The 25042-nt window shown below is 33.1% G+C and overlaps 1 protein-coding gene across 1 annotated transcript in view; it reads left to right on the top strand.

Annotated features, from left to right (window-relative positions):
- Nucleotides 1–25042, top strand: part of LOC126882394 (fringe glycosyltransferase) — a 620335-nt gene that overhangs the window by 506616 nt on the left and 88677 nt on the right. Inside the window, exon 6 of the mRNA XM_050647309.1 lies at nucleotides 3912–3997. Within this exon, the coding sequence (XP_050503266.1) occupies nucleotides 3912–3997 (86 nt within the window). The remainder of the gene's footprint in view (nucleotides 1–3911; nucleotides 3998–25042) is intronic.

Here is a 25042-nt window from a genome sequence, read left to right as displayed (position 1 = left end):
GTCTTATTCGTCGTTAAGTCCTCTTTATTGCCAATTTGTCGTAATGACTTTTCTAGCACATTCATCCACACCATCATTTCAATCCTTTCAAGTTTTTACTTACTTCAATGTCTACTTATCAGGGCTCCAATTTAAAAATTCGCCTAGAGTGTTGTCCTGATAATATGATATGTTCTGCCCACCTCAGTATACCATTGATTTGAGATATGAGGTATTTTTCAATGAGATATGAGGAATATATTTGTTGTAGCTTACTATCAAGATACTGATTCCACAAATGCCTATAAATATTAATCTCAAAACCTTTTATTGAAATACAAATAAAAGATTTTCATCTGTTTTGAGAATGATCGACGTTAGAGCAGAAATAATATTGAGGCTAGAGAAGGCGGTGGTGACCAACATCTATGACCTTGTATTTCCTCATTTATTTGCTGTTTATATTGTAAGATTCTTGAACAAGTAGATCATTACAGTTATCTTAGCCTAATCAATTATTCAAACAGTTAACTTAATGAAATTAAAGCATGAGTAGGAAAAGTAGGAAGAAACATCAATAAATCTTATATATAAAAAAATTGCTGTTCGTTAGTCTCGCTAAAACTCAAGAATGGCTGGACCGATTTGGCTAATTTTGATGTTGATGTATTTGTGAAAGTTCAGGGAAGATTTATACTGTTTTATATAGTCATTTTAGTAGCCGTCAAAATATTTACAGCTATATGTATAAAATGCTCTGGTCACAGTGTTAGTTGCCATATTCCTCCGAAACGGTTTGACCGATTTTTATGAAATTTTACACGTGTGTTCGGCAGGCCTAAAAATAGGATGTATTCTATTTTTCATACCCGTACGTCATAAGGCGGTTTGCCCATGACACCGTAACTCTCACAATAATGACGTGAAAAATACGAAATTAAGCAGCTGAATTCCGAACAGAACCGTACTTAAATTTTTTCTCTATCTCAATCGGTTTCCGAAATCACGAACCGTAAGTCTTAAGGCGCATTTAAATCAAAGCGAACACGAACGAACGAACGAAGGAACGAATTCGTAGGTGTTCACTTGGTCTATCGTTCGCTACAAAGTAGGGCCATTTACATTGAAGCGAACGTTCGCATTCGTTGATGATCGGGAGTGCATATTGCCCGCAGATGTTTTTAAGATGGGCCAGTGCCAGTCACACATTGTGTTTAAGTTTATTTTCGTGTTTCTTGCTGGGTAAATTTTAATACAATAATAGCTTACAAAAATAGCAGGTAGCAGGTATTATACGCTGTTTGAGGGAGCTTAGAAAATAACATATTAAAGAAACAGCTTTCTTAAAATTCTTCCTCGAAAAAGTTACTTGCTCTTGATATTATGACTATATTATGTTCAAATAATTAATTGTAAAATTGGTGTATCAAAATAAATTTGCGTTTAATTAATTTTAGCAATTAATTTGATTTGGTTACCTCATTAGTGTTTCTGTGTTGAAATTTATTCAATAAAAACATTAGGCTTTTAAAAGCGAACCACTTCGAACCCTCTTTTTGTCTTTCTCGTCTAAATGATGCCAGAAGCTAATTCATTTTTTTAGTTCAGAGACATCACAACCCATTCCTATAGAAATGTTAAAACAAGCATCAGTTTTTCTGTTTATTATTTTATATAGCTTCGATTTTGGGTTTCATAGGCATATTCCATATTGCAAAATTATGTTTTCACAAGTACACAATAAACAACCCTCTCAAACTAATGTTTGTAAATAAATTAAATCAGTACTGCTAAACGAATTCGTTCGCTACCGTCTATCCACTGTCCACATTGAACAACGTAACAACGATTTCCTTTGATAATTCGCTCACTTACCGACATCGGTTGGAACATGTGCGAATGCGAACGAATTCGTTCGGTCGTGCTCGATTCGCTGTACAAATACAATAAAGTTAACGAACGAATTCGTTCGTTCGTTCGTGTTCGCTTCGATTTAAATGCGCCTTTAGAAAAATTCTGAGCACACGAGAAGAACGAGTGACAAATTTCATAGAAGAGATGTGTAACACTTTAACTTTGAGACTCAAATTGGGCAAAATATGAATTTAAAATACTTTAAAATACCTTTAAAAAATACTGAGCGCAATAAAGAACAAGGAGCAAATTATAAAATTTTATTTATAACTATTTTTAAATTTTATTTAATTAAACCAAAAAATTTAATAATTTCAGATATATTAATAAACAGATTTAAGATTGTAATCGTTGCACTGCAAACTTTACTTTGTTACTTCTAACTAAACTTTATTACTTCAAACATCATGTATAATTAATTGAAAATAATAATAAAACCTCATTCATATCGAGCATTTGTTTATTAATTACGAATTCTTTTTGTTTATTTTAAGTGTATTGTATACAAAAGTTTAGCTTTTTTTATCTATTGAGGTAGTACGAAGTCTGCCGGGTCAGCTAGTTTAGAAATGTAATTTTTAAGAGTTCTTTTTAAATTTGCCTTTAGGGTAGGCTGGGAAGGTCTTATATATTTTTTAAAAATTTACCAAATGGAAGTGTGGACCCTTAATGCAGTGGTTTTTAGGAAACTGGAAGCATACAATGCTTCGTTCTTCACTGCTCTACATTTAATAACCATGTCTCTACTATAACTACATATAATTAACTCCCACTGGGGCTGTTGATAGGTGGATTGAGAAATTCATCAGCTGTCACTGCCATTCCCAAGCCTGGATAGAAGACAGGACAGCCTTCAGATCAGGTTAGCAACCTATTTGATGACTATAAATACAACAGGGCTCATAAAACCAAGGATGTGCTTCGAATAAAGAGGACAAAAAATATGTTAAGGACAGCAACTTGAAACATCAGATTCCTAACACCTGTTCCTGTTCGCCATAGAGAACAGCAACACAGTAAATAACTCAATAATGTATAGGTATACTATCTAAAGTACTATCCAAGAAACAATAAAAATGGGAAAAGGCAAAACCATATTATTAGACATGCGTAATGTATGGCATAAATTAAAGATTTTTGAAAGAAAAATTATAATGGTTATGGGACCCAAATCAAAATGAAATAATATCACGAGTGAATCTTGAAATAAATAATATACTGGAGGGTGAAAACATTGCAAGAATAATAACAGTCGAGAATTAGGTGGTACGGACATATATCCAATAAAGCAAAAAAACGCATCTCAAAGAATGTTAACGGAATGGATGTCAGAAAGAAAAATACCCAAAAGGAGATCCAAGATACGATGAAATAATATTGAAAATAAAGAACTGAACACAGGCACTGCTAGATGGAGCAGCTTGAAGTCAAGTGATTCACAAGCCCAGAAATTGTCAGGACCTATAAGTGAATGTACCGAATGGAAAAATCAGCAGAGCAGTAGATAATTAGAAAATTGTCACAGATATTGCACACAGTAATGGGAAAAAAGTACTTCCGAACGACCCATCATTGTTGATTCTCACTTAATACCGAGTCGTGTTTAGTTATGATCTGTGGCGAATGGACAGAAAAGTCTGAAGCCAAACTTCTCCGTACACCAACACATAAACCAGAGCTGTATGGAAGATGTCAGTACCTTAAAGAATTAATCGCCAAAGATTTTAGTTGTAATCGTATAGATCGAAAAAAAAATTTCACTTTATACTTACCAATAATTTACTTATAGGTAATTAAGAAGCAATTTTACCAGTTCGTCACCAAACCTAGTTTTAGTTTCGTTGATTAGCAACATATTACCCACTAATTAACCTAATCAAATAGCCTTACGCCGGATCTGTGTGCACAGTCTTTTAATTTTAAGAAAACGACCATTATTTCTCGGCAAGGGTTAAATGTTTCCAGTGTCCCGTTGCGCATAATAATTCCACTAATTGGCTTTTTCATTTTTTTTTCAGAAAAAAATTAAATTTTGGTTCGCCACAGGTGGGGCTGGATTCTGCTTGAGCAGGGCGTTGGCTGCCAAGATGATGCCGTTCGCTAGGTGAGTGTCTCTTTTTTTTCTACTAACTACCGCTTTCATTACTTAATTTTTAAATGACACTCTAGTTAAAACTCGTACTTCGTTTTAAGAAGAAAAAAGATATGCAAGGTAGAACATTTAGTTAGGAAATATGGGTTATATACTGTTTAATAATTAAAGTCGATTATTTCATTCATAGGAGATTCTGACCAATAGAAAGCTAAAGAAATACAAATTAAACTGACAATTTTTGATAATTTCCCGTCATCAAGTATATTACGTCACATGCCCTTCGTTGCTATGAAAAAATACATTCAGTGACATTAATGACAATTATTGTTTTAAAATTATAAAAGTGATGATTTTCAACCGTCAAATATTTATAATAACTGTGTGTTTAATTGTACTAATTTGTACTTACATAAATAAATTACAATAAAATTTTGGTTTTGAACAGTTTTATTCATGAAATAATCGCAACAAATTGCACTCGATCTCTAAAATTAATATAGAATTTTTACCCTCGTGACACTTTGACATAATTTCACTCGCCTTCGGCTCGTGAAATTAAAACTGTCAAAGTGTTACTCGGGAAAAATTCAATAATTTTAGAGCTCATGTGCAATTACTACTGAAAATTACACTCACCCATTGTTATGTCAAATTATGTCAAAAGTGTCACGAGGGCAAAAATTCGATAATAATTTTAGAGATCGAGTGCAATTTGCTGCGATTATTTCATGAATAAACCTATTCAAAACCAAAATTTTATTGAAATTTATGTATGTAAGTATAAATTAGTACAATTAAACACACAGTTGTTATAAATATTTGACGGTTGAAATTCATCACTTTTATAACTTTTAAAACATTAATTGTCATTAATGTCACTGAATGTATTTTTTTGTAGCAACGAAGGGCATCTGACGTAATATACTTCACGACGGGATAGTATCAAAAATTATCGGGTATAATATCACAAGATAGTGAGAATAAATTGAAAATAATGCGACAGTTTTTCGAAAATTTGTTGTCTGGCAATAGACACGGAAGCCCGCAGGGCTCGAGTGGCTATTGCCCAGTGACAACAACTTTGAGTAAAAAAGAAGCATTATTTTCTTATTTATTCTTACTGTCGTGTGATATTCGTAAGATTATTTTTTAATACGTATATTATGGATATTTTCTTAAATGTGACAGTTGTCAAAACTAGGAAACTGGTTGCCATTAAACAGAAACAATCTACTTAAAAAAATTATATCGGTAATTTTCTACAGTAGATAATTCTCAGTATAATTTTAATCTGATTGGACAGAATTAAACACGTGATCAAATATCTTACTATACGATTGGAAGTTAAAATCATTAAAAAATAATCACTTTAATTTTTATTTCTGTAGCTTTCTATTGGTCAGAATCTCCTATGAATGAAATAATCAGTAGTAATTGCACAAGAACTCTAAAATTATCGAATTTTTCTCGAGTGACACTTTGACAGTTTTAACTTCACGACCCGAAGGGAAGTGAAATTATGTAAAGTATCACGAGGGCAAAAATTCGATAATAATTTTAGAGATCGAATGCAATTTGTTGCGATTATTTCATGAATAAAACTGTTCAAAACCAAAATTTTATTGTAATTTATTTATGTAAGTACCATTAAACACACAGTTTTTATAAATATTTGACGATTGAAAGTCATCACTTTTATAATTTTTAAAACATTAATTGCCATTAATGTCACTGAATGTATTTTTTCGTAGCAACGAAGGGCAACTGACGTAATATACTTAACGACGGGAGATTATCAAAAATTATCGATTTAATTCAGATTTCTGTAGCTTTCTATTGGTCAGAATCTCCTATGAATGAAATAATCAGTATAATTTTAATCTGATTGGACAGAATTAAACACGTGATCAAATATCTTACTATACGATTGGAAGTTAAAATCATTAAAAAATAATCGATTTAATTTAGATTTCTGAAGCTTTCTATTGGTCAGAATGTCACATGAATAAAATAATCGCTGTAATTTTTATTTCTGTAGCTTTCTATTGGTCAGAATCTCTATGAATGAAATAATTTCTGTAATATTATTTTAGTGGAAATAGCTTTCTTCGAGTAAGTCATACATAGAGATTCAATTATTTGCTTAGCAGCGCATTTTGATTTTAATGATTCCTGTATGTTATCTGATACACACTGTATTATAATCGTCCAAACATTCACATATCTTTTATTCAATTTCGCTGTTCGCTGTGTACAGTCTTATGCACTGCTAGGGGACTCATCTATCAAAATATTAGCAAACTTAGCAAACAAACGTCTGCCTCAAAAAACTCGTGTAAAACTATATAGAACACTGATAGTCCCCGTTCTCTCATATGGATCAGTGGCATGAACCCTACACCAACACAGACAAATCCTCTCTATCGATTTTTGAGAGAAAGGTGCTATGCAATATATTCGGAGCGCTCTGTGAAAACGTCAACGATGATGATGCGGACGGTAGTGTCAGTCATCATAATAGCAGCTTTGAATTCCTGCAGAATCTACTACAATTTATCCCTCCTCTGGTTTGCACGTAGCTTAGGTCTATTGCTATGCTGAGTGTACAGTGTCGATAGTATGTCGATAGAAAAAAATACTTGTAGCATCTAGAAATACCAAAAAAAATTAAAGAAGAGACGGAATCATGTATAAAAGAGTTCTTTTCATAAGAACTAAGATAAAAGATAGGAATGGATACTCGTTCACTACAACTACTACAACATGATTTACAGAATAGGTATCATCAAAAATATAGGAAATCAGTAGTAATCTAGAAATATGAATAATAACGAAGAAGTCTGTAAATATTACTTATAAAAATCAATCCATCACCCTTGTTGTCGATGTAAACATTTAAAACTATTTTGTGAACAAATATTTGGTCGAACAATATAACTTTTTAATAGCTAAACCCGCACTTTGAAAAGATAAACAGCTAGATCGGCTCTACTTTAAATAGTTTGCCGAAACAACCACCTTTTTTAAATATTTAAATACACACACAGTAGATCAGCGTTTCTGTCGGAACTATTTAACTTCCTGTTTAAACATCCATTAGCAGAACTTTATGGAGCTTCTCTTATTGCCATTTTACACTCCCACAAAAGTTTTCTATGTAAAGAGACGGCTGATAAATTAACCTGCTCCTGCTAGTCTAACCTAACTTTTATCATACACAGTTGCCACGTTACTAATTGAAAATGTACATTTTATTATTATCTAGAGGGCTGGCTTAGTTTAGGGAAACAAACTTCTAAAGTTTATAACCTACTTACCTACTGTCTTCTATTTTATTCATGGTTTTGATTTATATTACAAAATTATGTAAGCAGAGGGGTCCAGAAATAAACCCTTTTCAGAAGTAAGGAATGATACAGCGGAAGAATAAAGAATGATTAACAAGTAATATTAATTAACCTTTGAATATTAACAACATAGACTTAGTAAACTTATTAAATAGTACTGCGCATGCGGAGCCGAGCAGAAAATAAAGATTTTAGTGTTCAACATGCCCAACAATTGCTCAAGTTTTTTGAACATTACCTACTTTATAATATACTTGAATTTTTTATTGATTACAAATAAGTAAATATTTTAGATTTGGCTTAATTTAATAATAATATTGTTTTTTAAAGAAACAGCTTTAGAACTCTGAACTTGTTAACGGTACTTCTCCTTGGTTTGTTTTGATCTATCTCACTTCTATATTTAGTCAGAATTTACGGTTTTGTCTTTAAAAATACTTTGATGATTTTGATAATTTTACACATTTAACTTTTTACTTTAAACTTAAAGATTGTAATTTAAATTTAACTTTAGAATTTCATATTAACTTCTAACTTCTAACCAATTTAACCTACATATGACAACTTAGTCATTTTCAAATTTTTAATTATTATTTAATAATATAGAGGTCGCTACGGATTTTGTTGCCGCCCTCATCTTTGCAATATTGTCAGTAACAGTTGTTAGTTGTAAAATGGTAGCCATTATTTAGAACACATAAATTTTGTGGAGGTATAGAAAACAAACGTTTTCAGTGTTTTATTGTTAGATATAATTATTTAATTATCACATTTAATTATGTATCTGGCTATTTTTGTTGTTACCTTGCCAGTATGCTCTCTCACATATACTGGCAAGATAACAACAAAAAAAGCCAGATACATAAAAAAGAAAGGAATAACACCAGCTTTCAGAACTAACAACAACTTAAGCAAATATATTAAGAACAATAAAAGCCGAAAGAGAAAGCAACTACAGAGTGGTGTGTACAAACTAACTTGTGGTGACTGTCCGAAAACGTACATCGGTCAGACAAGCAGAACTTTTGACAAACGGATAGCAGAACACAAAAGGGCATTCAACAATAGAAAAACAGACACTTCTACATACGCACTTCACCTTCTAGATCATAATCATTCTTTCAATGAAGAGTTTCAAATTCTGCATATTCAAAATAAAGGCCTTAAGCTATCTTTTTTAGAATCTATGGAAATTAATAAACTGAAAACTACAGATATAATTCTGAATGACCAACTCGAGACAAACAGCTCCCCACTCCTCAACCTCTTCAGTTGAAGACTTAAAAAGGCAAACACATTGTAAACTATATCACTTGAGAAAGGAACTCTGCCGAAACAGCTGTAGTCACTTAGTTATAATAAATTTTGTGGAGGTATAGAAAACAAACGTTTTCAGTGTTTTATTGTTAGATATAATTATTTAATTATCACATTTAATTATAACTAAGTGACTACAGCTGTTTCGGCAGAGTGCCTTTCTCAAGTGATATAGTTTACAATGTGTTTGCCTTTTTAAGTCTTCAACTGAAGAGCTTGAGGAGTGGGGAGCTGTTTGTCTCGAGTTGGTCATTCAGAATTATATCTGTATTTTTCAGTTTATTAATTTCCATAGATTCTAAAAAAGATAGCTTAAGGCCTTTATTTTGAATATGCAGAATTTGAAACTCTTCATTGAAAGAATGATTATGATCTAGAAGGTGAAGTGCGTATGTAGAAGTGTCTGTTTTTCTATTGTTGAATGCCCTTTTGTGTTCTGCTATCCGTTTGTCAAAAGTTCTGCCAGTCTGACCGATGTACGTTTTCGGACAGTCAGCACAAGTTAGTTTGTACACACCACTCTGTAGTTGCTTTCTCTTTCGGCTTTTATTGTTCTTAATATATTTGCTTAAGTTGTTGTTAGTTCTGAAAGCTGGTGTTATTCCTTTCTTTTTTATGTATCTGGCTATTTTTGTTGTTATCTTGCCAGTATATGTGAGAGAGCATACTGGCAAGGTAACAACAAAAATAGCCAGATACATAAAAAAGAAAGGAATAACACCAGCTTTCAGAACTAACAACAACTTAAGCAAATATATTAAGAACAATAAAAGCCGAAAGAGAAAGCAACTACAGAGTGGTGTGTACAAACTAACTTGTGGTGATTGTCCGAAAACGTACATCGGTCAAACTGGCAGAACTTTTGACAAACGGATAGCAGAACACAAAAGGGCATTCAACAATAGAAAAACAGACACTTCTACATACGCACTTCACCTTCTAGATCATAATCATTCTTTCAATGAAGAGTTTCAAATTCTGCATATTTAAAATAAAGGCCTTAAGCTATCTTTTTTAGAATCTATGGAAATTAATAAACTGAAAAATACAGATATAATTCTGAATGACCAACTCGAGACAAACAGCTCCCCACTCCTCAACCTCTTCAGTTGAAGACTTAAAAAGGCAAACACATTGTAAACTATATCACTTGAGAAAGGCACTCTGCCGAAACAGCTGTAGTCACTTAGTTATAATAAATTTTGTGGAGGTATAGAAAACAAACGTTTTCAGTGTTTTATTGTTAGATAAAATGAACTTCCATCAAGTAACGGTCGAATCCATCAAATAATTATATATATTTTAAGGGTTTTTTCCCTGACCAGTGGTTGATCCCTGGGTCAATTTGAAATTTGTAATGTGTTTGTTCAATGATTTCTCTTCATTTGAGGTATTTATACCTATGAGACGTAAATTTTACACCTTTATATTTTTTATGAATAAGCCTCTTAAACTCAGTCTTTTTATAGGATAGCTCGAATGATGATGATGGCTATGCTGAAAGTACTAAGCTGAATTATAGTAAAGTTTTACACACTATCAGTTTTTTGAAAACATACACCAGTTCCCGTTTTGATTTATATAAGTAGAAGTGTGTACAAGTCATACAGTCTTTTTCTATTTAGAAAATAAAGAAACTGTGAAATCACGACAAGCTGCTGGATGAATGTAAAACCGCAGTGATAATTAATTATTGTTTTGTATTTTGAGATCGATTTCTGAAGTAGAAATCGAAATTCAAATAAACTTATTTTAAAGTAAAATTGGGTTATGCCCAGTAAATATAGTAAATTGTATTAAGAGGCCATCAGAAAATATCTTTAGAACAACATTTCCCATTGTTTATTACCATATTAAGGCGTATCAAACGTTTGTCACTACCATTGTTCTACAACCAGTGATCTAAAGACCCGTGTTGAGCTGCCCCCCCCCCACTTGCAAAAATTAAAAAACAAATAGCCCTGATTTATGAGCTATTTATGAGCTCTCATATTCCGCAAACTAAAAATTTTGAGCTCGTTCCACTGAGCAGGAATTTAATACCCTAGTGGGGGGGGGGGGGGGGGGGCTGAGTCAGCCCCCCCCCACTACTTAAAAATAGGAATATTGAATCGGTTTTTGCGGCAGAATTACGAGCTATTTATGAGCTCTTGAAATTATATAGTTTCGATTTTTGAGCTCATCCCCTTCACCCCCAAACAACCCTTTAATTGATTTAACTTAAGAGAAAGATGCTGAGAAAACTTAAAATATATCGTATTGCGGATATAATTCCTGTAGCTTATATACTCTAAGAATAAACTATTAAATCAAGGGCATTTCGATTATTGAGCTACAACCCCTTCGCAAGAAAACCACCCTATCTTCCCGGCTTAAGAGAAAGTTGTACTTAAAATGCGTTAAACTAATTATTTGGCGACTACATATCATTGAATAATTTATAAGCTTCCAAATTACGCGCATTTAGATAAGTAAATTGCAATTTATTTTGTATAGTGCAGTCACTGAAGGTAAAAATCAACGATTACCTTCAAGTTCGGTGAACCTTCATCGATTTTCAGGAAAATTGGTCAGTGGTTAGAGGATACGTCAAGAAACAAAGGTGACATGGAACCACCTTGCACCTTTAGCCTGAGGGTGGATACCGCCCCTTCTCGGGGGTGAAAATTATTTTATAAAAAATAACTGCACAAATCAATAAAAGAACAAATTAAAAGCCAAATTTATTATATAAAGTTAATAAAATAAGTCAATACTTTTTAAGTTATTAAAGATCAAAAATTTTAATTATTTGTGAAAAAATGCATATTTTGAAGAGGTTTTTTGTAAATCACTGAAAAACTGTAAGTTTTTACAAAAAAGTTAATAGTAGTTTAATTCGTATAGCTTATATTCTAAGAATAAACTCTAAAATCACGCGCCTTTTGATTATTGAACTACAACCCCTTCGCAAGAAAACCATCCCATATTCCCGGCTTAAGAGAGGGTTGTACTTATAATAATTTAAATTAATTATTTGTCCACTATATATTGTTTAATAATTTATGAGCTCGCAAAATATACGCATCTCAATTATTGAATTGCCATTTTCTTGCTATAGTGCAGTCACTGAAGGTAAAAATCAACTATGACCTTCGATTTCGGTAAATCTCCATTCATTTTCACGAAAATTGGTGAGCGGATTTTGATACTATTAACTTTTTCTGGATCTTATTTTTGATGGGTATTTCTAAGTACTTTGACAAGTATTTAGTACCTAAGTGTTATAAAATGCATCTTTTTCCCGTTATTTAAGATTGAACCCTTAGATTTGAACAGTCGCGGAAAAAAATATACATTTAATTACCAATAACTTACTTTAAATTAACATTAAAGGTTTTTCAAGTAAGCAATTTATTATATTTTTTATTAGCTTCAATTTTGGTGATGAAAACTTTTTTGTAAAAACTTACAGTTTTTGAGCCATTTATGAAAAATCGCTCTAAAGCATGCATTTTCCTTCCAAAAATTAAAATATTTGATCTTTAATAACTCAAAAAGTATTGGTTTATTTTAATCACATTATATAACAAATTTTGCTTACAATTTGTCCCTCTCTCGATTTGTGGGGTTATTTTTGATAAAGTAATTTTCACTCCCGAGAAGGGGTGACATATATCCCAGGCTAAAACCCCAAGTTGTTATTGCCAATTCGTGAAAATAAATGGAGATTTACCGACATCGAAGGTAATAGTTGATTTTTACCTTCAGTGACTGCACTATAGAAAGAAAATGGCAATTCAATAATTGAGATGCGTATATTTTGCAAGCTAATAAATTATTAAACGATATGTAGTCGCCAAATAATCAATTTAAATTATTTTAAGAACAACTCTCTCTTAAGCCGGGAAAATGGGGTCGTTTTCTTGCGAAGGGGTTGTAGCTATATAATCGAAAGGTGCGTGATTTAAGAGTTTATTCTTAGAATATAAGCTATACGAATTAAACTACTATTAACTTTTTTGTAAAAACATACAGTTTTTCAGTGATTTACAAAAAACCTCTTCAAAACATGCATTTTTTTCACAAATAATTAAAATCTTTGATCTTTAATAACTTAAAAAGTATTGACTTATTTTATTAATTTTATATAATAAATTTTGCTTTTAATTTGTTCTTTTATTGATTTGTGCAGTTATTTTTTATAAAATAATTTTCACCCCCGAGAAGGGGCGGTATCCACCCTCAGGGTAAAGGCGCAAGGTGGTACCATGTCACCTTTGTTTCTTGACGTATCCTCTAACCACTGACCAATTTTCGTGAAAATCGATGAAGGTTCACCGAAATTGAAGGTAATCGTTGATTTTTACCTTCAGTGACTGCACTATACAAAATAAATTGCAATTTACTGATCTAAATGCGCGTAATTTGGAAGCTTATAAATTATTAAATGATATGTAGTCGCCAAATAATTAGTTTAACGCATTTTAAGTACAACTTTCTCTTAAGCCGGGAAGATAGGGTGGTTTTCTTGCGAAGGGGTTGTAGCTCAATAAGCGAAATGCCCTTGATTAAATAGTTTATTCTTAGAGTATATAAGCTATAGGAATTATATCCGCAATACGATATATTTTAAGTTTTCTCAGCATCTTTCTCTTAAGTTAAATCAATTAAAGAGTTGTTTGGGGGTGAAGGGGATGAGCTCAAAAATCGAAACTATATAATTTCAAGAGCTCATAAATAGCTCGTAATTCTGCCGCAAAAACCGATTCAATATTCCTATTTTTAAGTAGTGGGGGAGGCTAACTCAGCCCCCCCCCCCCCACTAGGGTATTAAATTCCTGCTCAGTGGAACGAGCTCAAAATTTATAGTTTGCGGAATATGAGAGCTCATAAATAGCTCATAAATCAGGGCTATTTGTTTTTTAATTTTTGCAAGTGGGGGGGGGGCAGCTCAACACGGGTGATCTAAAGTGTCTATTTATATAATATGTAGATGTAGATCTATCTAACACGGGCCAGCGTTGTACACGACGTAAAATAATAAAAAAAAATTAGGGTAATCTGTTAATTAGTTCATGAGAAAATCAACATTTAAAATGAACATAATTTTTGATGGTGCACAACTTTTGTGGTTAAATATATATTGTATTTAACGTCACTTGACGCCTTGTTTTAATGTCCACGCTTCCAAGACATAAAGAAGAGTAGAGAACAAGTAACACCGAATCGTCCTTAGGCGTAGTTCTAACCTTATATCCCGACAACAAAGAAACTTTTTAAGTTTAATGAATGATGCAGGTGCTATTCCAATACGTGTAGTAATTTCTTTGGTTTGGTCTACATTTGATGTTATCCATGATCCTAAGTATTTGTAGTTATCCACACTCTCAATTGCAGTATCTTCAATAGTCAATTCGATGTTTGCATGTGCTGATTTAGTCGTGATAATGCGTTTAGTTTTCTTTAAATTCTATTTCAGTCCGTACTCATGACAGCGTTCATTAAGGCGCTGCATTACGTTTTGTAAATCATTGTTGCTATCCATTATTATTACTGTACCGTCTGCAAAACGTAAGTTATTCAAAACTCCTCCATTAATAGATATACCTTCTATTAAATCCGTTTCTTGCTTGAAATATGCTTCTTGAAATACCGCTTCACTGTAGACATTAAAGAGTAGTGGGAACAGCACCCAACCCTGACGGACTCCCCTCTGTATTTCCATATTTTGGATGTTCTGGTTGTCAACTCTCACCTTGGCAGTTTGATTCCAATATAGATTAGATCTAATTTTCATGTCACAACTGTCAATATTTTTGCTTTTTAATATATCTACAAGCTTTTTATGTTGAACCTTATTAAATGCCTTTTCAAAGTCTACAAAACATTATAATATATAAATATCCTAATTCATGCCCATGCATCTCTGGACCAGCACATTCAAACCGAACAAAGCAGCTCTTGTCTTCTTCTTCTTCTTCTTCTTCTTCTTCTTCTTCTTCTTCTTCTTCTTCTTCTAATAGGCCTCTTGGCCTGTTCTTACCGATTTTGAGCTTGTATTTGTAGCTATGATGTTGACTGCCAGCTATCTCGCCATCTTTTAAAGGGCCTTCCAATCCCTGGCTATACGGACTATTCTCTCTTGTGCTCATATGATTTCTAAGCAATCATATCGTCACCCTAAGGCTACGGCTCCACGGGCGAGAAATTGACGCTAGCAGTAGCAGTAAAATGAACTTAAGGTTCCGCGGAACGGAATAGGAATAGCCGAACTGTACCGACTACAGGACTTGTGCGTAGTCGGTTCAGTTCGGCTATTCCCATTCCGTTCCGCGGAACCTTAAGTTCATTTTACTGCTACTACTAGCGTCAATTTCTCGCCCGTGGAGCCGTAGCCTAAAGTGTTAACCTGCTAAGTCCATTTATGATTTATTGCTAAATTCAGTAGGGCATTGGCCATAACACAATTGCGATTTTGATAGCTACAGCCATTAGTAAAATAGTAATGGTCTCCCCATTCTCATTCTCTTGCTTAGCAATTTGGGGAAGAATGCGGGTTTCCAAAAATGATACCCAAATACTCGCAAATTCTTCGGCATTTAGACCACCTTCGTCTTCGTTCCAAAGATAATAAAATACATTACTATTTATTGGATTGTAGAAGCACATGTTGTGCACTTGTAGTTTTGTTCTATAATAAAGTGTAGGTACTGACGTTTGGTTTTGGAGCCATCAACACTGCTTGTATATCGGCTGTCAACACATACTTTCCCATCTTTTTGTCCTTTTCCTTTTCTTCTCTTGCTTCTGTTTTTCTTTGAATGTGTGCTTTATATTCATCTTCCGAAATACTTCCATTCTTGAAACAGATGCATTTTTCACACTCATCCTTTTTCGGGTGGAACAAGGAAAAATTCGTTTTCAAAGGCATTAGAAAAAATGGCTATTGACATCGGTTTACTTTTTTTTTTTAATTTGCACCACTCGTTAACATAGAACTCGTAGAGAGATTGTTTTGATTTCCATTCTGCTAATAGGTATTTCCTTTGTGCTAGCTCTGCAGTAGTGTGATTCCATAACTGGTAATGAGTTTAAAAATTCAGTTAAGGATTTACGATGCATATCAAACTGTTTTTCTGTCCCTAAAGAGTTTTTTTTAAAATACTTGAAGCGTGAGCTTCAAAAATGTTTTTCCAATGATGAACTGGTCACCTCCCGATTCCCAACGTATTCAAAAACATGGCTCTACACACTCTAAGATGGTCTTTGACCTTTAAACAATATTGCAGCGTTTGTCCCCTTTTTGTCTCCTCCGATTTTTTTTTATTTCTCGCCCTTTGGGAGCTAGAGAAACAACATGACTGTTTCTAAATATATTTTCCCCCAGATTATTTTTCAAAACGCTTCAAATATCTGACATCTGTTTTTTATGAGATTTTATGAGAATTAATTTCAATGCTGAAGTGGTGGACAAATTCACATACTTAGGCTCCCTGATCACCAAGGAAAACGTCATGACAGAAGAAATCAAGCGAAGGATAATCCTAGCGAACAAATGCTATTTTGGACTGAGTAGACATATGAGAAGCAGAAACTTAAGCCAAAAAACAAAAATAACCATATACAAAACCCTTATACAACCAGTGTTGACATATGGATCGGAGACATGGACCATCTCCAAGGCAGATGAAAACCTTCTGCTTATATTTGAACGAAGGATCCTGAGAGGCATATTCGGTGGCATCTGTGAAAATGGTATTTGGAGGAGGAGGTACAACTACGAGGTATACCACAGATATAAACATATATTTGGTGGAAAAGACGTAGTATCTCTTATAAGAATAGGACGACTAAGATATGCAGGACATCTAGCAAGATCACAGCATAACAACCCTCCTAGAAGAATCCTTATGTCACAACCTGTGGGAAGTAGAAATAGGGGTAGGCCAAAACTTAGATGGAAAGATGGTGTAGATAAGGATGGGAGAAAAATAGGCGCAGCAAACTGGCAACGGTTGGCAATGGATAGGACTGACTGGCGTAATAGACTTGGGAAGGTCGAGGCTCTTTCATAGGGCTGTAGCACCATTGATGATGATGATGAATTTCAATGCACAATAATATATCATACTATTAAATTTATTAGTATAAAAATAACATCTTGTATTACCCCCCTCTTTGGCTCAGTGGTAAGAGCGCCTACCTTTTGGATCGAAAGGCCCGAATGGTCGTGAGTTCGAATCTCACCAGGGTCAGAGATTGGATGGTCAATGGATGAAAATAGTTTCTTTCCTTGTGAGATCGGTACTCACCGGAGGGACCGCAGACGTTCGGATACAATTAGCGCCTCTTTGCAAAGACAATGACGTCGGCTTTGCAAAGCAACAAAACACTTACTCAACACACACACTACACATGACATTAGGTACCTAACTGCAAAAATTTACCGTACCTACCATGCCAATGACCATTAGTTGTCGAGGCATTAGCTAAATAAAAAAAAACATCTTGTATTACTTCACTAAGTGTAACTTTCAAAAATAATAAATAATTATTACTGGACACTCCCGACAAAAATTTGCGACCGTACTGTAGCGAGTCTAAACATGAAGAATGGCATAACGTTGAGGACTTAGCAGTATTTACCTTTACGAATCCAGATTCTTACAGATAGCAGGCTTTCGTATCAGATAATAGATGGTATTTCTGGCATAATTAGGAGTTGGATGGTTAACGGCTCATGGAAAAAAACAAAATAGCTTTCTAACCATGCAAAAATATTATTTTACATTAAAAGTGGACTTTTAACAGGTTAGCACTTTAGGGTGACGATATTCAAAATACCCGCAATACCATTTTAAAGCCTCACAGTTTTATATAATATATGTAGTAGATGTCAAAGAGTCAAAGTAGTGGAGGCAGAGCAGCTTAACATCGTAATAAAGTAAAGTGTTTTGTTTTCCGAATTTTGAAATCTGAGTAATATATTCAGATTTGACTTCGAAACATTATTATCAATTTGTTTTACGACTTATGTGTTCTTAAACATATTCAAATCCTAAGCTGTCACATATAAAGAGCGTTTAAAAGAAACTTGTATCATAAACTTCAACAAATGAAGTTATACTATCGTGATGACGGTTAATCTCTTAAGTAATCCATATCTACGGACACATTTCAAATCCGGCGTGAAATTTACATAACCTAAAATTAATTAAAACGAATCGACCATTTTCCGATAATAACTCAACAATCCCAATAAAGAAGATAAAAAACGGACAACTAGCCATAAAAAGATCGTCCGATTGTCGGGATTTAATTGTATGTGTGAACACTGAACCCGATTCGAATCCACTGTCGGATTTCGGAGATTTCTTTCCGCAGCCTCCGACATTTAGCCCAGTAAATGAACGGGAAATACGGCGATACCGTGTAATTTTAAGGGTCAACTTCGAATTGCATGGCTTTAGGTTTTACTTTAGAGGTGTCAGACAGGGTTGTGTGTTATCCCCAACTTTGTCTAACGCTAACGTATACTCAGAAATTATTTTTAATGAAGCATTGGAAGGACAATGTGAAGTTCGAATCGGGGGAGAAACTATTAACAACATCAGATATGCAGACGAAACCGCGATCATTGCTGAGAGTATCGAAGATCTTCAATTCCTTAATAGATCGAGTCACTAGAGAATTCTCCAATAACGGACTTAGCATAAATACAACAAAGACATAGTTACTTTTGTAACAACATCATGTTGATGAATCCATCTATATCATATTAACTTATAAACAAGTTTTTTGCATTTACAACATATCTTAGTATTTGATATCACAACCCCTATTTATTTGTCTCACCTTTATTTCAGCCAGTTTTATCAGCCATCATTTGTGTTGGGTCACAAATAATAATTATCTATTTTTAACACAACCGCAACAACTTACCTGTATTTTGGTTTGCCTATCTTTGCTTCATCAATTTAAGTACACCTCATTGATGATTATGGGTATTCAAATTCCCCTTCTTTCTTTACATCTTAAATAATTTATTCTCACTAACTCTTGTATTTTTATAATTCCAACACACTGATGTTAGCTGTTATCATTGCTTGCACAATAAACAACTTTAAATTTTATTGGCTAGTGTAACCAACATTTCATAGAACTATAAGTTTCATTGACAATTGTCGTCCTGATATCAGACAGATTCTCTTTGAAATCTCATCCGCTATTAGTTGCCTGTCACCTCTTATAACACAATGACCTAATTAATTAACACGCTTACCACCTGTGGGAGTCATATGTTGCCCTAAAGCCACATCCATAGGAATTTTATCCATCCTTTGGATTTTAGGATGTTTATATTTATATAAGACTTTTAGTCTATTTGTAAAAGGTTTCAACATTTGTATTTTTGGGTGGCTCACCATGTGCTTGTAAGTATAACCAAACTTTGCTTTTACCTTGGTCATCATTTTAACTTTAACCTTTTGCTTTAATTAATACGGTTATATTTATTTTAGGTTACGCTGATGATATGCTCTTGTTACAGAGCGAACACGTTTTGTTTATATGTTTGTAGCCCTATAGGGGCTTTTTAAACTAATATACCTTTTACCAGGACAAACATTTTTTAATAAATTTAACTATTCTGAACAACTCTCAGCTGAATTTACAACTAAGAATCAAGTTCTTAAAATGTTATGTGTATCCTTTATTACTATTTGGATGTGAAACCTGGATCATGAAGATTAACATGATGAATAAATTAGAAGTCTTCGGGATGTAGTCATATCGTAGAATGCTCAGAATATCTTAGGTTCGACGCATTTCAAACAGAAGTCTTAAACAGAAGTCAAGGCGAAGGTGACTTAATCAAGTTGATAAAATAAAGAAAACTTGAATATCTCGGGTATATAATACGAGGTAGCAGATACATGATGCTGCAGTTAATACTCAACGGAAAGATCGACGGGAAAAGGGGAATTGGTAGGAAGAAATATCCATGGCTCCGAAACTTTCGTCAATGAACTGGCTTATCAGCAGATCAACTATTACATACCGCGCAAGATCGAAAACAATATCGGCAAATTGTCATGGTGTGGGCCGTATACCAGTATATATCAATCGACTATTTACGTTATTTCGTTGTTTCATAATAAGTTTTTTAAATATAATTTAGCTTTTTGAAATTTCCTAAATAACTTTATTTTTATGAAAAAAAAAAAATTAAAGTTGGTACGGCCCTGACTCTTTATGTTTGTATCCGTCTTCCACGTGTCAGTATTATATGCATCATGCATTTCATTCCAACTTTCTCAAATCATTACAGTTGAAGCTAGCCTCACACCATCCTTTTGTCTACCGTTTCTTAAAATGGGACAACGACAACAGTAAAACCGGCAAAATTTGACAAATGTGCCACCTATTCTGGGAACAAAATTCATCTATCCTTGAGGCCGGCCTCAAACACGTGTTGTTTTACTTAAGGTTCCGCAGAACGGAATAGGAATAGCCGAACTGAATCGACTACAAGCACAAGTCGATTGCAGATCATACATAGCTTTCTATGCATACGCGGTATATACGAATGGATTATTATATTTTAGAAGTTTATGGCTATATGGTACCACTAACGAATTGTTCAAAACAGCAGTAAATAAAATTAGAATCGCCCTAATGATATCCAATCTCCGATAGGAGAGGCACTCAAAGAAGAAGAGGCTATATGGTTCATTATCACCTAATATATTGTTCTAAAGCTATTTATTTGTGGTATTTATGTAATTTATTATTCTAAATGGGAAATAAGCCACAATTTAACTAAAAAAAATGATTTTATTAACGTTTCCACTTCCACATCGGACGTTTACATACAAAAGTAGTTTTTAAGTGTTTCAAAAATGTTGTATTTTGTGTTTGTGTTTTTTTTTGTAAAATATATAACTAATAAATTATTTTTCTTTATTTATTTGTTACATTTACATACAAAAGTCGTTTTTAAGTGTTTCAAAAATGTTATAATGTTGTGGTTGTGGTTTTTGTTGTAAAAATTTTTTGAACATTGAACATAGTTATTCAAATCAGAGTGAGCAAAATATTTAAGCGAATAATATTGCAGCATTAAGCCTTATCTCATTAGAAGGCCACAGCCTTAGCTCATTCCCCATATTTTCCACGATTTTTGAAAAAACTCACACACTTTTGTTATGTAAAGTTTGAAGTTTTCGATATGGAATTGGAATTCAAAATAACTCTATGCACTGAAACTGAGAGTATTTGAGTCGATCGCATTCACGGGAAAACTTTTAGAGAACTAATCTGCAGCAAATATTTCTTGAGGATTGTTTGTCCGGAATTTTTTGTGGGGATATTTTGTCTAAAAAATTTGTGGAGATTATTTGTCCGGGATTTTTTGTGGGGATTTTTGTCCAAGGATTATTTGTCTGGGGATTTCTTGTCCAGGAATAATTTGTTGGGATTATTTGTCCTAGCGTTATGACGTCACAAAATCGACTTTCTAGAGAAGCTAACCATAATAATAAAATTCCTCAGGTGTAGTGTGCCTCACCACCTTCTACTATCACGAGCCGCCCCTGCCGTATACACGACAACGATTTTTCGCAACGATGTAACTGTACAGTGCATTGGTGTCGATTCATCGAATTTTGTTCCTACCTGCCGACCGTTTTCACCGACCAAAAATTTGCCTCGATTTGCGTCCACGCATTCGATGAATCGATACCAACGCACTATACAGTCACATCGTTGCGAAAAATCGTTGTCGTGTATACGGCCCAGAAGCTACCCACGCCTAAAATTGGGTCACGGTACTTTAAGAAGAAGAAGCTTCTACTTACCCTCCACTTCAAAGTTGAACTTGTGCCGTTGGTTGCTTTTACTTAGGGTCACAATTAAGATTTCTCTGTTCCAGTGTTCCCATACATCAAAGTTTGTCCTACTAGACACCGTAAAGCTATTAACAAATTTTCAGCTTGCTACTAATAAACTTTTTTTAGTACGCGGGATGCAGGCCTATAATACTGTTTAGGTTATTTTGAAAAAAGTTCATTTTTCCAAAATTTTTAGAAAACCATTTTTTTACTATAAAGCCAAATTTTTTCAGAAATAGGACTTCATTAATACACCATTTTTTGGTTTTTTTAAAAGCTAAAGGACATCACACACATCTTATGGAAAATATAATGTCACTCAAATTCAATAAAATTTATACGAATAGATTCGTTTTAAATTAACGGTCAAATCTTATCATTGCGCCAACTCTTAATTATGATTAATTACGGCGCAAATTGCAATTAAAGTTTATCGAAATCAGATTTTTTAGTCAGTAAAAGTGTCAGTTACAATTACTATTGCTCTGGGTGCTATTCAAAAGAGCTTAAACCCCGCTGGGCCTAAGCGGATTAGTAAAACTAATCCGCTGATTTATGGAGTACCGACAATTTGGGTATTATAAAATATTTTTTCTCTCTCTAACTTATGTACGTATCCATTTGATTTCAGATTTATTTATATCAATTTCTGCTCTTATTATTGAAAATATGGAGTTGGCGCAATGATAAGATTTGACCGTTAATTTAAAACGAATCTATTCGTATAAATTTTATTGAATTTGAGTGACATTATATTTTCCATAAGATGTGTGCGATGTCCTTTATGCTAAGAATATTTTTTTGGTAAAATATCTACTTTTTGAGATATTTGCGAAAACCCGCCTGAAAACGGGTTTTTTTTTCGTAGAAAATTAAATATTTTCAATCGAAACTAGCTCGAAAAATATTATCTTACATAAAAATCTCTATAGAACTAAAGTTGCTTAGAATTAGTCAATTTATCCATTTCCGGACGTATTTTAAACGCGCGTTTTTTCACCCCGAGAAGGGGTTATTTTCATCACCCAAGTAAAAGCAACCAACGGCACAACTTCAACTTTGAAGAAAATGGTAAATAGAACGTAAATACAAATTTTCATACAATTCGGAGTTGACCCTGAAAATTACACGGTATCGCCATATTTCCGTTCATTTACTGGGCTATGTCGGATTTCGGAGATTTCTTTCCCCAGCCTCCGACATTATTCGACAAATTTCGAACGATACTCTTAATTGACAGCCGATTAGATAGGGATAGGGTCATTAATTAAAAAGAGAAATACTACTTTAAGTGCTCGATCAGATCTATCAGGAAAAGAACCAGAATAGTTGTCACACAAGATAAAAAATCGTCAACAAATACAGAATCGAATTCAAAAATTTTTAGTGAAAATTATTATATGTAGTTGCTATATTACCAGAAACAGACATCTTAAAAACCAAGATCCAAGTTATGTATAAAAGTATAATAAATAAAAGAGATACCATTAACCCTTTCATCATACTTAACTGATTGCGTAGTGGTTTCTTAAAGAAAGCAGAACAACTATTTAGAATTACGTATTTTTTATGGAAAATAAGCCACAATTTTACTAAAAAATGAATTTATTAACGTTTCGAAGCCCAAATCGGGTTTCGTTGTCAAAATACAAAATACTATTAAAATAAAACAAACATGTTGTTGCTAAGTAAAAAAATTCTTCTAATAATTTATTTAATCTGACTCATTTATATTGGCAATTCAGACGTATTTTATACGTATACATTTTAAAGTAGAAGACTTTAAAATGATATCTTTAAATATAAATAATATTTTTTTAAAATATATATAAAATGATATTTTAAAAAAAAAGTCTTCTACTTTAAAATGTATAATATACGTCTGAATTGCCAATATAAATGAGTCAGATTAAATAAATTATTAGAAGAATTTTTTTACTTAGCAACAACATGTTTGTTTTATTTTAATAGTATTTTGTATTTTGACAACGAAACCCGATTTGGGCTTCGAAACGTTAATAAATTCATTTTTTAGTAAAATTGTGGCTTATTTTCCATAAAAAATACGTAATTATAAAAATGCCACAAGGAAATAGCTTCAGAACAACATTAACTATTTAGAATAGCTCGAGACAGAGACAGTTTCGCCATGTTAATCGCCAAAGTCAAGGGGACTTGATAGGGCACGTTAAGAAGAAGAAGTGTTCTATTTTTTTATTAGGCAAAATGCATGTTTATTTTTTGAAGTTATACTTCTTTACGCGCGATATGAGGGTGAATTTTAATAGGATTAAAACCTTTGATCCCGGCGCAGTCGCATTACAACTTTGTTCTGATTGGATGTTCCAATGACATGACAAAAATTGTCCAATATGGCAGCTGTCGCACAGCTGTGGGACTGTGGTTTGGTTATAATGTATGCTTGTTGCGTTTTAAAATTTGTAGGAAGAGAAACAACAAACAAAAAGTTAGTTAATGGTTATACTGCCTTTTTAAATAGTTTTCATATTATATTTTTGGACTTATTAACAAAGAGATGATTGTTGCATGCCAATGAGAAAGCCCATCAAACTGTGACTAGTATGAGTGCCGCAAAATTACTGATAAAAAACCTATTAGCTCGAAGGCGTAGAGAACTGTGGATAATAACAATCAACCGGGACGATCTACGATCTCGCTTATTCAAAGCTAAAGAATCTTACACTGGTAAGTGTTTTAAAAATAGTTGATCAAATTTTGTTATGATATTTGAACATAGCCACTTTGCACGATGCAAGTGATTGCGAAATTTATTAGTCGTTATACGGGCTCTAATTGGGTATTGAAATGATCTGTCAATAATAAATATAATTGTTCAATATGAAGGTAAACAAATGTATAATATATTAGTTTTATTGTTGTGAGGACAGAAACAAAAAAGTTTATAATTGTAGTGATTTTTAAATAGTTTTTAAAGCAACAGGTACGTAATAATTGTAAATGTATCATAGGTACCTACCTATTTGAACCTACCAAAATACATAGTATGTAATACTTTTATTTACATAATTTGATTACCATCAAAATTTCTATCAATATTCACCTAATATATTGTTTTCTTACTCTATGTTTTGTTGTATTTTTTCAATTCTAAATCATTTCAATTCAAAATCAAAATAATTTGATTTACATAATTCAAAAATGTCAAAAGTTTAATCCGTTTAGTTAGTCGATCTTCGCACATAATGACACACTCTCTCCGTGGCGAAGCGTTTAATGCGAGTGAACCCCAATATAACGCCAATACTAGCCGCGCTGGTAAGTTGGTTCGAATCCCAATAGAAACTTTTATTTTTTTTATTTTTTTTATACATTTTATGATTGTAAGTATATTTATTATATAATTTTATTTTCAGAAAATACGTATTTAGTTAAAAAAATTTCCGACAATTAATGTTCAGAAATCATTTGTGGCATTTTTAATGTGTTTGTGTGTGTTTTATTCTTTTATTATTTTAATTTTTGGCACTGTTTTAATA

Source organism: Diabrotica virgifera, chromosome 3 (assembly GCF_917563875.1).
Source record: "Diabrotica virgifera virgifera chromosome 3, PGI_DIABVI_V3a".
NCBI lineage: Eukaryota > Metazoa > Arthropoda > Insecta > Coleoptera > Chrysomelidae > Diabrotica > Diabrotica virgifera.
The sequence above is the reverse complement of the archived record's forward strand: the minus strand, read 5'-3'. Positions and strand labels throughout refer to the sequence as shown.